General features: G+C 35.0%; 2 protein-coding genes across 2 annotated transcripts; one reads left to right on the top strand and one right to left on the bottom strand.

Moving 5' to 3' along the window:
- Window positions 1–6: 6 nt before the first annotated feature.
- Window positions 7–2862, bottom strand: LOC130613889 (protein odr-4 homolog). The gene has a single exon (XM_057435244.1). The coding sequence runs from the start codon at window positions 2563–2565 to the stop codon at window positions 1156–1158; it is 1410 nt and encodes a 469-aa protein (XP_057291227.1). The 5' UTR covers window positions 2566–2862; the 3' UTR covers window positions 7–1155.
- A 9726-nt stretch (window positions 2863–12588) lies between these two features.
- LOC130613506 (uncharacterized) lies at window positions 12589–15235 on the top strand. Its single transcript, XM_057434841.1, has 2 exons — window positions 12589–13763; window positions 14351–15235. Exons 1-2 carry the CDS (start codon window positions 12804–12806, stop codon window positions 14609–14611), a joined length of 1221 nt encoding a protein of 406 aa, XP_057290824.1. The 5' UTR covers window positions 12589–12803; the 3' UTR covers window positions 14612–15235.
- The last annotated feature ends 217 nt before the right edge of the window (window positions 15236–15452 follow it).

Here is a 15452-nt window from a genome sequence, read left to right as displayed (position 1 = left end):
GTGCTAAATAAATATTAAAAGCTTAACAATTTTATTGAGTGTAAACCAGAAACATAAAATATACATATATATCTATATTATAATACCCATATATGTCTGTCCGTCTGTCTGTCACACAAAATGGTAGCTTAGCTGCGCAAGTAGCGAGATGCACGCAATGCTGTATAAAAGGACAGGCAAACCTGTGTATTTTTACACGGGCCACCGACTAGTATATATAATATAATACCCCTTTACAGGTAGACATTTTATAATAACAAAATCTTTGATAGTTTTAATTTGTTTTATGCTCTTGTTCACCACTTATTAACTTTAGTGATATTAAGTACTTTACACTCTCTTTTTCAGTTCTCAAATAAGCAAAACTAAAAATTAAAAAAATCCCTCCTAAAAAAGCACAAAAAATTGTTTAAATTTCTGAATTGCAAACACAAAACCCATGAAAATTTCTACCTTTAGTTAGTTACATAAATAGTTACATAAATTTTAAGTTCAAGACAGTATCACAGGGTGCAATACAGCATTCTTAGTAGTTGTTTAATAGCCATTTCCTTATTGGAATTTATTCCAAATTCCCAATTTATAAAGTATGAAATAAAAAATAAAACTACAGACAGAAAAATATTTTACCAACCACCTAAAACAATGGTAGCATTTGCTGTAGTTTCCTTCATGTTAATAATTTGTGGCATGGATATATTACTAGTTATAAAACTTTTAGTTGTAACAAAACAGGAAATATATAATAATGACCTGCTGCCTAATCAATGACACATGAAATTTGTTTTTAGAATTAACTTGTTTTAAGCCATCCATTTTTCTTTCTTCCCGGGTGAACTGTACACTGATGTCCTCTGAGAGATAAATGAAATTCCTAGTTGGATTAAAAAATATAAGTAATAAAAATCTCTAAATTACACCCTGCATTACATTTTAACAAAAAACAATCTACTAACTTTAGGTTTTTGTGATGTTCTAGGCTGCCCACTTTAAATATTTATTATCATTTATTTTGTAGATTGTATACACTATAGCTATTTGATTGAAACTTGGATTGAGTTCTTTTTTTACTAATACTTTTACACTTATATGAATTAACAAATAGTAAATCTACACATGTATATAATATCTAGAAGCTTTCTAAACTGTTCATATTTAATCACTCCAAAAGAAATGCATGGCAGTAGCAAACAATGCTGCAATTCCTGCAAATGCAGCAGCGACCAGTCGATTATTCTGTGGTTCGTCTTGTGATGACAACACACTTAATTCTGATGCAACATCCGAATGATGATCAGCTATTTTGTCGCCATGTAGAATCATGGAAACTTCAGCCACATCTGGTGATTTTTCAGGATATTCCAAATCATCCTTAACCAGTGAGATATTTAACAACTCAGAAAAACGACTAAGGGTATCTTCATCTGATTCATCCTTAAATATATAATCGCTAAAATATATTTGTCCATCTTTAAAGGGTGCAAAAACTCTCATTGGTGACATTAAACTCCATTCATCAACTTGACAGAAATTGTTTACTTCTGCTTCTTCACAGAGCAATTCAATTCTTGTCAATAAGCTCCTAATAATATCGACTTTCAAAGCATTTACTGCATCTCCGTATGTTGACTTGGGATGAAGGTAAGTTCTGGTGCAAATAGAACCAACAAGTTTAACCTGCACATTTGCAGCATTGTATTGGATATACCCTTTGTCTCCTCCACTGTTTGCTTTTTTAAACAACACAATTTTAATTTCCCCTTCTTCCTTCTTATCTTTCTTTAATTTAGAATTATCTGCTAACATTTTTGTTTCATCAATAAGCTTATGGCCAGCTATAGCATATGAATTCCATATATCTTCAATTTCTTGCTGGCATGCGTATAAAATTTTCTTTTCGTTTCTATATGCTTCTTGCGAATTGGGAACATAAAACTGAACATTTACATCAACGCAACTACTTACGAAATTCCAATTGCTCAGGAAAGGTTGATAGCGATATTCAGCTGGCTGTAAAGAAGCTTGGTCATCATGAAAATCTAATGTTCTACAAGTGACTTTCCTAGTTGATGCACATATATGAACAATGTAACGGTGGTTATGTGGTACAGCTTTTCTGATCCATTTACTTTGCTCAGTCTTTCTTTGAACTGCCTGCAAGCATGTTCGTAATTTGCTTTGGTTTGCACTCAAAACATCAGACGAGCAAAACATATATATTCCGAGGACTGACATGCCACCAGTAAGCATACGATTAACTTGTCTAGCGTGTTCGACAATCCACTTAGAATCGATACCGTCTGTGTCAATTACATCTGAAAGTTTTGATTCTTTTTTCATTTTTTCCTTATTTTCAATTTTAGAAACAATCACATCATCATCACAGCTAGCCATCTCTATTTCCACTTCATTATCAACTGGGTCAGGACATCTTGCAAAATGAACCACAAAATCTTTACTAGTACTTAACTGACCAATCATTAATCCAACTTGTGTTTTCTGATTTGCAAGCAATTGGTTAACAGAAGTTTGTATGCTTTCTTCAAATAACAAAGTGCGACCCATTATTTCAGCAAGCACACACAGCTAGCCAGGTATAGCTTATGTAACTGGCAGCGAAAGATAAATTTCTGTATTTGTGAGTTCAAGCAAGCCAGAGCCAGCTAGGTAGTTGTAATTTCTGTTTACTGGACACAGCACAGATGCAAAATCTTCTCGATGACGTTTTGTATAAAGTGTAGTCAAGTTAATTTTTCACGAAATCATTCGGCTGCTAGTGATTCTATAACACGAACCCAGTATGGCGTGAGACAGAAACTGGGGTAAGTCGTCCACGTATTACCTCCTGAATATATAGGCGATAACATATTTAACATGCGTTAGACCTTTTTTTTTGCATGGTGTTAGACCTATGTTCTTTGCCAAACCTTGTGGAGATAATTACACTAACTAAATGGGCCCGACACATAAACCGTCATTATCCGGCATCCTTTAGCACAAGCATACTTTCCTATAGATAAACCATAACCAACGTAATATGAATTGAATTTTTATTTGAACATGGCGGGCGTTTTTCCGCTAACGGTTAATTGGAAATGTATAACAAAGCACTGAACGTGAAGTTTTTGTTCGTGGCTAAACGTATTAAGCAGATTACCTTTGCCGCGAAATCACTGGTACTTGTTATGGCCACTTCAAATCGACCGCTAATGAATACCGAAGCGAATCGAAATTCAAACGCAAATGGAAGTTCCGCGCAACAAAATCCATTGGCGACATCTTCTACATCATTCAGATGCAACTCCTGTAGTATGAGAACTTTTACCACATAAAAAGGTTTGAATATTCATTTTAAAACATGTTTACGAAAAAACAAATGATGCGACGATTACAAACTTTTCAAGCCAACCAGCTGCCGAACGAATTATCCCAACAACTGTAGTGAATGAAAATTTTCATTGGAAGAACATTCTAGAATCAAAATTTACGCATGATTTAGACTATACACATGAAGAATAGTTTATGGCAAAAAGAATTTGTTTTTACTACCTTCGGGTGCCGTTGGAAAATCGTTTATTCGAGAAATGACACATCTTTTAAATCTCTGGATTGACGATTCGCCGATGAAACCTATTTCGTTAAAAGCACTTCATGTAATGCCTTTACTGTTGTTACAATAACCCAGCAAGAAGTCGAAATTAAAAGAAAATACAAAAGCTTTAGAACAACGCTTGACACTATGGGAGAATTGTTAGAACTTTTTGATGAAGCTGTCGCTATTCCTGAAAGACTTCAACCACCAAATCCGAAAAGTGATGTTTCATCTATTTCAAAAAAGTTTCGATTGTTTATGCAGAAAGAAAATATCAACGTTGCTTTGCAATTATTAACTGACAACATGGTATCCTTCCACTTAACAAGGAGACATTATTATTATTGGAACAAAAACATCCAGATAAGGGGATTGTTGGCGAAGATACGTTAATAGGTCAACCGTCACAGCGAATACATTGTTTTAATGTCATCGAAAGTTGCCACGTCTACCATAGGTGGTTCTGGTCCGTCAGGTTTGAATGCTGACGGATGTAAACGTATACTTTGTTCGTCCATATTTGGTACAACCAATACTGATCTATGTAAAGCCACAGTAGAGTTAACGAAGAAGCTGTGTATTGAATCTATTCCAGAATCTGATAGATCTCCGCTTGAAGCCTTTGTTGCTTGCCGCCTAATACCGTTAAACAAAAATCCCGGTTTACGACCAATTAGTGTTGGTGAGGTGCTTCGTAGAATAGTTGGGAAAATTGTGATGAACATATTTAAAAATGATGTAATTAAAGCAGCAGGTTCGTTACAAGTTTGTGCTGGTCAAATTGCTGGTGTTGAAGCAGCCGTCCATGCATGATATTTTCGACAACGATGATACTGAAGTTTCTATAAAGTTGTGACTTTTTTCGCCCGCCATCTCTAAACTTGCTAATAAGTCGAGCACCAAATTTGCATCTCATTATCTTTGGAATCTCAAAAAATGCCTAGCATATCTGGGCATTTTTCTATCACATAAACAGCCTGTTCCATGGATGGGGTCATATTGTTTGCCACTCCGTTATAACTGCCCAGGGGCCACAGGACCCTGGGGACAAGGTTGGGAAAAGCCGTAAATTTTATATGTGCATTTTTGTTTCCTTAAAAAACTTTTTCTTGCCTGTGCGTGTTAGTGGCCTGCACCTTTAAACATTTCTGAATTATTTCTTCTATTTGAAATTTTTCCTCAGTCCCTACTATACTCCTGTCTTACATCATAATCGTTTCGTGCTACATCGTTGTTCGCATTCTTTCATTTCTACCTGATTTTAATGTATATACTAATCGCTAACATATTTTTTCTTTGCATTTATAAATATATATTTTTATCACCACTCATCTTAAAGACAGGTTAAAAAAAACCCTAATTGCTGTGATGTTTTTTGGCTTTACATGGTCGTTATAAGGCATTTAGAGAGCTACAAAAAGAAAAATCTTCTTCGTCGCCCATCCATGATGGGCGATATTTTTTTTAGGAATTTTTTTCGTAGATAGGCCATAACCAACACAATATCGCATAATATGCAACATACTCTCTATCGCCACATAACAAATATATATTTTCCCTGTAGATAGGCCATAACCAACACAATATCACATAATATGCAACATAACACTTAGAATACTCTCTATCACTACATAACAAATGCATATTTTCCCTGTAGATAGCCATAAACAACGTAATATTGCATAATATACCGCATAATTGTATTAATACTCTTTATTACTATAAATAATTTTTCGTGTATATAGACCTTAAACAACATAATACGCCATAACAGTTCACATAAACTGTTACCCTGTATTACTACATCATATACATACATATTTTACCAGTAGATAAACCATAGCCAATGTAATATGCCAAAATAGTTAGCATAACTGAAATAATACTCTTTATCGCCTTAACCAATATAAACAGGCAGAAACGATATTTTGCCTAAATATACTCTCGCAAAAAGACTTATTGAAAGTCCTAATATCCACCAATCTAAGGAAACATGTTGTACTATAAAATAGACAAGCATTGAGGTAGGATACATATTCATACACAAAGAGAAACGAGATTTTACTCTTTTGCAAAAAGACAAATTAACGGTCCTATTGTAGGCTAAACAAAAAGAAGCCTTGCACTATATATTGAACAGACGGTAGTGTTCTTCGCCCATCGATAACCAATGGAAAAACATTTTGGAAAAATACCCTCCCGTGCAAAGACATATTGAAAGTCCTAAACCAGGAAAATCTGAGGAAAGACGTTATACTATACACTAAACAAGCAGTAGTGTTTTATACCCATCGATATACCTATAGAATTGATGTCTTGGACAAATATTCTCCCGTGAATGGTATGTTAGATGTCGTTAGATGATGCGTATCAATCAAGGAAAGACTTTTCACTTTATTTAAACAAGCAGTGAGGTTGGATACACATCTATGCACAAATAGAAACAATATTCTGGACAAATACCCCTCTTGTAAATTGACAGAGTAAAAGTCTTTAGGATGTCAAATTTGGAGAAGACGTTTATGCTATACACTGAACAGGTGGTATTGTTCTATACATATAGAGACGATATTTTGGACTAATAGGCTAGAGCAAAACTACTTAAAAAATGACCTAATAGATTTATTCAAATAAAGGCTTAGTTCTTACGTTTCAGAGCTTGGAGGATATGTTCAGACAAAACATTGTTTAATGAAGACTATGCTGTTATAAAACTCAATTTGCTGAAAAATCAATATCCTGAGGAGCTACTGAATGCAATTATTCGTAATTTTATTACAAAACATAAAAACACCAAGACCAATGCACTGTAAGTAAGATGGAAGTAGTTTGGGCGTTAGCCTTTGACGGTTCTATTTATTTATGATCGGGATGTTTGCGGATACTTATCCCTAACTGGACTTTAAACTGATTTTTTGAGAGAACCCTTCTTTTCTAAGTCAACAAATAATCAGCTTTCCGAAATTTGAGCCGCGGTTGGTTGCTACGGACAAGACTTAGATGATTCATGTTTTATACTGCTGGGTATAGCCCAATTCATCCTCTTTCTAAAAGGTGGAGAAGGAGAAGATTGCTCTCTTCAATATCTTTAATAAACAGACATGTTCAGATTTCCATAATTAGAGAGAGAAGTTGCATATATTCGCTGAATGCGCTATTAAAACGTTGCGTGAGGATATAGTTTTTACTATAGTGTTACTACACGGCTTTTTTAATGCAATAAACTTGTTTATAACAAGACAACCTCGTCTCCACAGCTTATCTATGCCCATAAATTCTAACAAGTACGAGGTTGATAACAAGAACTGTTATAACATGACTATGGTTATAGTAAAAAACCAAATTTAAAAAACTTTAAGCAACGAAAAAAATAATTCGTAATCGATGACTGAGTTTTTATTAAATTCATAAATCAGCAAAATATAGCTATTGTCATCCCCCCGTTTTCAGGGTGTGTTGCCTGATGTCAAAGTCGCTGGCGCCTACTTGACACTTTTTCGCCGCCGCCTTCATGTCCAAAAGGCAAGAATCCCTGGTGATGAGGTTAAGCTATTGTTTACGGAAACGTGTTGATTGTGAGAAAACTTTTAGTGATACGCCATCTGGTGCTAGAGCGTGTAGCAAAATAAAATCATAGCAATCTTGGCCCCAGAGTTTTGATCGATTTTGTTAAACAAGTAGTCCTTTTCCCAGGGGCGTTCAGGCACTAAGCACGGGAGGGCTAAGGGGGCTATCCTCCCCACACACACTATTTTGTCAACCAAAATAATCATAGGCTGCAAAAGTCTTAATTTTAATTCTTCTTGCTTTGTCGTTAAAAAAGCGGATAAGGTACCAGTGGAAAAGCCAAAGGTGTCAAGAAAAAGATAGATGCCGGAATTTTCCATCCTTCAATATTTAGATGGGCATGAAGCCACCAGTAAAGCACATCATCCTGTAGCTATCGAAGATGATTTTTGCCAAATGTATTTTGATGCGTTAGATCACTTAACCAATGCAATTGAGGATCGATTTAATTATCCCAGCTTAAAAAGTTTATACTAGCTTCGAAGGGATACTGGCTAAAGGAGCACTGAATCGAGCATTAAAAGCTGGTATCGAACAAGTAAAGTCTCTTTACTCAGATGTGTCTGATCTTAAAGTCGAGTTTACCGTTTTGAAGGAAATGTTTGAATGTCTCTATGATGTGGTAAAAATGTTCAGCGCGAGACAAAAAACAAAAAGTTGTTGTTTCAAAACATAATCACCATCTGTAAGCTGTTGCTAGCAACAAGTGCAACACCAGAGCGCTTATTTTTAAGTGGCTGAAACATTAAAACATGGAAGCACTCAACAACGACAGCCAAACGATTCAATGCTCTGTCAATTCTATACATTTACAAGGAACTTACAGACAAAATAGATCTAGTCGATATTGGTAACGAGTTTTTAGAAAAATAAGAGTACAGAAAAATCTTTGGAAAATTTTCTCACGAGGATTTTTAATTTTAAAATTTAGAGACTATTCAACATTTATATATTATTATATGATTAAGAAAATTAATTTCGAACAGTTCAGCCCAGTGGCGTTTGCAAGTGGCGAGCTATCATTTTGAGAACTTTTCTTTTTACTACATTAACAAAGTGTCATCTGCAAGCGCCACCATTAATAATACTTATATCTGAATTTTATCCCCCTCCCCACTTTTAATTTTGTGTCGTTGGGCCTGACTTCTCGGTCTTTTAGGTCATTGTATGGCAATGACCTTTGACAATTAACAGCGAGGGAGCAAAGAACGAGTGTTGCATTACATGCATGAAATTTTCACGTGATTCACTCTGATCACGTTCTGAGCACGTTAAGTATAGTTTATTTCATGTGAACGGTGCACGAAATACTCTCACGCTTTTGCTTGGTTTGTTTTGTGGAAGAACCTTACAAGAAGCTAAGGTGTGTTTGATTTTTCATAGATTTACAAGTCTCTGTAAGAAGGTAGATTAGTAAGAAAATTCCCTGTTTTCTTGCTTGCTTTAAGATCTTGCATTTTGTTACCGCGATCTGGGGGTAGTAAAAGCTGGATGAACTTATCCTCACCACACTGACCAAACACCTTATTTCTTCTGTGCTTTAGACAGAAAAAAAAATATATGCACACCTAGCTATAGGCCTGCCCCATTAACATTTTTAAAACTTTTTGCTCCCTCTCAGCAACTACCAGGCAAACCATCATGAAGACACTAAATTATAACTCCTCATATTTTTCCTCTGAGGCTATGGATTTGGGAGCAAAAATAAGGAAGGGGAGAGATTGCTTGAGTTTGGAACGAACATGGTGGTTTGCAACACATCATTCAGTAAGAGACGGAGTAGGCTGATAACATATGAGTCAGGTGGTTGTAAGGCACAGATAGATTACTTCCTGGTTAGAAAGTCAGACAACAAGGTGGCGGTGAAGAACGTGAAAGTTATATCGGGGTAAGAGTGTGTTTCCCAGCATAGGTTGCTGGTTTGTGATATTATCTTAAAGAGTGTGAAAGAAGCCAAGGAAAAGTACAGGCCCTGTTGTAAAGTCTGGAAGCTGAAGTAAAAGATTGTAGCAAGACAATTTAGTGCAAAAGGTCAGCAGTTGGCCAACAATGGTCAGTGTGATAGTGACAATGTTGAAAGTACTTGGACTACTTTGAAGAATTGTCTTCTAGCTTCTGATGATACCTGTGAGTGGACGAAAGGACCAGCTAGGCATAGACAGACCTGGTGGTGGAATAATGAGGTTGACCAGTGTATAAAGGAAAAGAGGAAACTTTGGAAAGAGTGGAAGTCAGGTGGTAGTAAAAATATTTACTTAGAAGCTAAGCGTCGTGCTCGTACAGCAGTGTATAAGGCAAAATCAGAAGCAGAGAGAAACAGATTTGCACATGTGTTAAGAAGGGAAGACCAGCGCAATGAGGTATTCAAGATAGCAAAGCAAATGAAGAAGACTAATCAAAATTATTGAAGATATTATTTCGGTTTGTCTGTTCAGTATTCATATTACTGTCAAGAAATGATAAACTTTCCACAGTAATACTAATCAAAATGTTCTAGGTGAGCACAGAAGAGGAGAAAAGGGTAGCTTGGAAGAATTTCTATCAGAGGTTGCTTAACACTGAGTTTGATTGGGATGAGGATAATTTGTCTGATGATGATGTTGTAGAAGGGCCAGCTATGCAGATCAAGACAGAATGGGTAGTGGAGGCTATTAGGAAATTGAAGATTGGCAAGGCTGCAGGAATATCAGGTATTGTTGCAGAGATGGTAAAAGCATCTGGATATATTGGAGTTGAGCTTATTGCAAGTCTTTCTAATCAGATTATAAATGATGCTGCTATTCCGAGTGAGTAGCAGTCAAGTGTAATAGTGAATTGTTTCAAGGGCAAGGGTGATGCATTAGAAAGGGGTAACTATAGAGGTTTGAAGTTGGTTGATCAAGTAATAGATGCAATATTTTTACTCAGACAGCTTCAGAAAAAGTATTTAGGAAAGACAAAGAATCTCTATTTTGTCTTTGTAGATTTAGAGAAAGCTTTTGATAGAGTGCCACATAGTTTTATTTGGTGGGCTATGAGAAAATTAGGTGTAGATGAGTGGCTAGTTACGATGGTACAGTCTATGTACAGCAATGCTAGAAGTCGTGTCAGGATTAACAATTCACTTAGTGATGAATTTAGTGTAAATGTTTGTGTACATCAGGGTTCTGTACTTAGTCCTTCGTTGTTTGTTCTAGTCTTAGAAGCGCTGTCGATGTAGTCCAGAACAGGTTGTCCATGGGAGTTATTGTATGCAGATGATTTGGTTCTCATAGCAGAGTCGATGGAAGAATTAGTTAAAAAGTTTGAGAAGTGGAAGAAAGGACTAGAAGAGAAAGGGCTAAGGTTGAACACAGCAAAGTCTAAAGTCATGATTAGTAGCATTGCAGCCAAGTGTGACCTTGTAGTTGGAAAGTGGCCTTGTGGAGTTTGCAGGAAAGGGGTTGGTAGTAACTCAATTTTTTGTCAGACTTGCAAGCATTGGGTACATAGGAAATGCAGTAGTATTGGTGGAAGGTTGAGAGCTGACATTCAGTTTGTATGCAAGCGTTGCAAAGGTGAGATTATAGAGAATAAAGTATTTCCAGCTTCAATGATGTACAACAGTGGCTTGTTAGAGATAGTTGAGAACTTCTGTTACTTAATGTTGGGCAGTGAAGGGCAGTGAAGGGATTGTTGGAAGAAGTGTTACTTGCAGGATAGGTTCTGCTTGGGAAAAGTTCAGAGAGTTACTTCCTTTGTTGATTAGCAGAGTCTTGTCAATTGAGGTAAAAGGTAGGTTGTATGAGGCCTGTGTAAGAAGTGTTATGTTGTATGGTAGTGAGAGATGGGCAGTGAAGCAGGAAGATCTTGACTGTTTAGAAAGGAATGATATGAGAATGGTTAGGTTGATGTGTAACGCCAGTCTGAGAGACAGAAAGAGTTCAGATGAGCTAAGAAGCAGGCTAAGTATCCGTAGAATTAAAGACGTCATCCAGATAAGAAGATTGAATTGGCTGGGGCACTTGGAAAGAATGGAGGGGGATTGGGTAAGAAAGTGTAGAGACTTGATAGTTCCTGGGACAAAGCCCGGGGGTAGACCAAGAAAGACTTGGCAGAAGGTTATAAGGACAGACTTGATACAGAGGAAGTTGAGTTTAGATCTAACACAGTCTAGATCAGATTTGAAGAGGGTCATTGATATACCTCGTCCAACCCATGCTAGCATGGAAAACGGACGTTAAGCCGAAAATGATGATGATGATGATGATTTGCCTTACCCTTTACTTTATAGTCGCATTAAAGTTCACTGGCCATACCAACCACCTTGTTATTGCCAGCCATTCTAATTTCTTGATTGGGGAATCACCTTCCCGTGCTCTCCCCATGTGTTGTTTATGAGAACAAGATGTTTCTCTAACATTTTTCGTATTTTGTGAGTTCATTGACGATTCAGAAACAGAATTTCAGTGACACAGTAAAGGGTAAGGCAAATCATCATCATCATTCTCGGCTTAACGTCCGTTTTCCATGCTAGCATGGGTTGGCTGTTAGGTATGGCTAGCTTTACCTAAGCATGAAAAGGTGAGAAGCAGGCATATTAGAGATGGTGGTTTATTTTTTAAAAGCAATGACATTGGTTTGTATTATTTCCAATAAAAAGTATTCAAAGCAACCACAGAATGATGATGCAATATGAAGTATAAAAACTCATGAATTTAGAACAAGTCTGTTTACAAAGACAGTTTTGCCTCACTTTAAAATTATTTAAGCCTGATTTGAGTAAGTTAAAATGTTTAATTTATTTAGAATAGAACAGAAACTTTGATTAATTTATCATAGTTGGAATTTTGTTGATGTGTTTATAAAAAGCATTACGATGGAAATGGAGCTACACATGTTCTCCTGCATTGATTAAATTTTGGGTGATGACATGTGTCCAGCAAGCACATGGGTTTTTTCTGTTATTTTCACTATTTTCCATATTTTTTATCTCTCTACAACTCCTAAAATATTTTTTTATATGAAATGGTCTACACCTCTGAAAATTGTAGCTTAGCTGCGCAAGTAGCGAGACGCCCACGATGTGGTATAAAAAGGACGGGCGAACCCGTGGATTTTTGCCGGGCTAACAACTATGTTATTTAAATGTCTTTTCATTTCTAATGACTAGAGAGAAAAATAATACCTTTCTAGAAGTATAATATGTTGCACAAGAGACTGTTGTTATTGTAATTGCTTAACAAATCTCCAGCGTGTCAATAGTAAACAATTCTAAAATTATTTTGGAATTTCTTTCAGAAATAATCATAAAGAAATTTAAAAAAAAAACTATTTAGACATTCATTTCTTATTTTCAGCGGTTACAATAATATACATTTAGATTTTGTGAATGAAAATGTTTCAAAACTAACTGTGACAATATTTAAAGCTTTGTGTGATCCTGTTCTTCTGCTTTATACATTTTTTGGGATATCACAATGTTATTGTTCGTTTGCGCAAATGTAATAACTGTCTAACCATTCATGCCATTAAAGTACAATCTTAATAACTGGTAATGTTATGATCATTATTTTACCATTGTTAACAGATGATGTATATTTTTAACAAAATTGGGAACAAGTGAATTTTACATCCCACATGGAGGAGCACTTAAAGGAGGATGGACTTAAGCAAGTGGTAAAAAATGAAAGGGCAAACAGTCAGTTTGGAAAGTGCCAGCAAGAGGGAATCTTTAATTTCTAGTGATATAGACAAAACTAATGTGATTTTAGATAATCAAGAAACTTTCAGCAATATTCAAATGACTGATGCTGACTTTGAGGTGCAGATAAACGTATATAAGAAAGATGGTCCGCTCGTTTCTAGTGCAAAAAAGGATCATGTAAATAATTTTTTGGATAGTCATGTAAAACAAGTAAATTTTCAAAAATTAGGTGATCATGAATATTGTTATAATAAACCACATTCTGGTATGTCAGCATCTAAGCCATCAGCTGATTGCACTTTGAATACAAACCTTTTATTATCAAATTTGTCAACATGTGTGGAAACTGAAAGTGCAGAAGATGATATTGTTGTTCCAGTATCAGTTTCTTCAGAGGAAAGTAGTGGAAAATTTAATACTGCAGTAACTTTTACCCCTGTTGCTTCTAATGTGGCCAAGGTTTTACCAAGTGATATTCAGAACAAATCAAATCAAAATCCAAAACAAATAGATGTTTTTGATCTAACTTTGAAAAAGAATCTAACAGAACCTATCTTTGGGAAAAGCACTAATTTGAGAAGTGTCGAATGCCCCAAATTAAGCAGGGGAAATATTAAGTTATTGTTAAAGTTTCTAGATGATCCAGAACATAATATCAAAGATTTGGAATTGATGACATTATTAGCAACTAGTAGCTTGCCGTATGATAAATCATACGTACTAACTCCTCAACTTTTAAGATGGTCAAAGCTACTAACAAAACGAAAAATTGGATCAACGGAAGTGCTTTGCTTGTGTGGTTCACAAAAAATAATTTTACCCAAAGAAGAGTATAAATCTGTAGTTATGGAAGCACACCTGGGTTCTGGGCGTTTTGCTGAAAGCGACATTACAAATAATAAAGTTCAACATAACAGCTTTGCACAAACTATAGAACTGGTAGGTTGAAAAAGAAATGTATTACTTACTTATTGTGAAACTTTATAAGGCTAGACACGAGTCCATTTTTTAGGCAAGTCTCATTTGACTCTTGCTAATTACTTTATGTACGTCTGCTGAGTCAAAAAGGTTTGTGCAAAAAAAGTCATGCAAGTCTATCAGTTTTTTTTTAAACGTGTCAAGAATTTCCACTATGTAAATTTCCATTTTTTCTATACATAGGAGTAAAATTTGTACTTTGTGGGAAATTTTTTTTTGTTAAATTAAACATCCTAGTTCAATTATGAAATTTAGATGTACCTATAGTAGTACTGACAGACATGGAAAACTTAGTAATATGGAAATAATTTGTAAAAATAAAACATTGTCTGCATCATGAAAGACTTCATGATGATGTTTGCTGAAGATTTTTCTGCTTTTTTAGTCATGCTTAGTCTAATTTGTGTGATTGTTACTGCATGAAAAATTCATTAGGTGTAAGTTGGGTAAGGTCTTTTGTGAGTTAGGGTTACTAGGGTTAAATTAGGGTTACTTGGTCACTAGGTTTGAAATCTGTTCATATGTGTTACATATACACTTGTTTTTAGATTGAAAGTAACTATGGCGTTGGTGAAAAAGAATTTGGTATGAGCAAATCTTTTATACACCAAGTTATATCAACTTGCACAAAATGTACATCTGAAGATTTAAAACAGGAGTTAGATTCAAATGTAATCTTTGACCCTGATATTTTAAACGAAAGTAGAAATTTTGATTTAAATGAAGCTCCTTTAACAATGGCATGGGGCAGACCATCACCTGGATCAATATGGTTTAACCAAAAAGGTACCTCCTATGTCAATGCTTAAGAAATATTATTCAAGTGTATTCCACAGGTACTGTTCAATATGTCCTGTTAAAACGTAGAGTAGAGTGTGCATGTGTTTGCTTTTTATACTGCATGTGATGATTTCTCATCACTTTTTAGTCAACTGTGTCGACACACTTTCCTGCAGCTAATATATACTTCATTAAATTTAATAATAAAAAAAATCTCTTGCATTTGATACTGTTTTACGGCCATTATTCTTTACCTTTTTATTTGTAGCTTTATCTTTCCAATATGACATTATTAAATTATTTGAATTTAATTTGTGCAAGAAATATAGGTATTTTAAGAAATATAAATGCATCAATAATACTGTGTTCTAGTGATTCTTGTTATTTTTCATCAGTTTAAGGATTGTTATCAAGCATTTGATAGTTCTTCAGATATAGGATTACAAGCATAGAGTACTAAGAGAACATAAAAAATAAGACAATCACTCAGGGAAAGAAAACAAGTCATCTCGAACCGGTTCAAACTTGCATTAGTTTATTTTACCAATATCAAAATAATTTTGGTACATTGTGCACAACAAATTTTTAACAAAATGTGTAGTTCTAAGTCACAAATGTTATCAATGTTTGCGGTTTCAATCTCTTTATATATATGGTTTACCTCACGTGTTTTTCCTTTGTTACATATTTAAAATAACCTGATTGGTTTTAATTTAGGAAAACTAAACTGACTGGCTAAAAAAATGTTTTTAGCATATTAATTTTTAAAATCCTATATGATGAAAAACTATATTCGTCAATGTCAGTAAAATATCAAAAATACTTTATTTTATTCTAAAAATTTTTCATTATTATACCATTTTTTAACTG

The sequence above is a fragment of the Hydractinia symbiolongicarpus genome, chromosome 11, assembly GCF_029227915.1.
Source record: "Hydractinia symbiolongicarpus strain clone_291-10 chromosome 11, HSymV2.1, whole genome shotgun sequence".
In the NCBI taxonomy this organism is placed as follows: Eukaryota; Metazoa; Cnidaria; class Hydrozoa; order Anthoathecata; family Hydractiniidae; genus Hydractinia; species Hydractinia symbiolongicarpus.
Note: the sequence above shows the minus strand (reverse complement) of the source record. Positions and strands in the feature narration are given on the sequence as shown.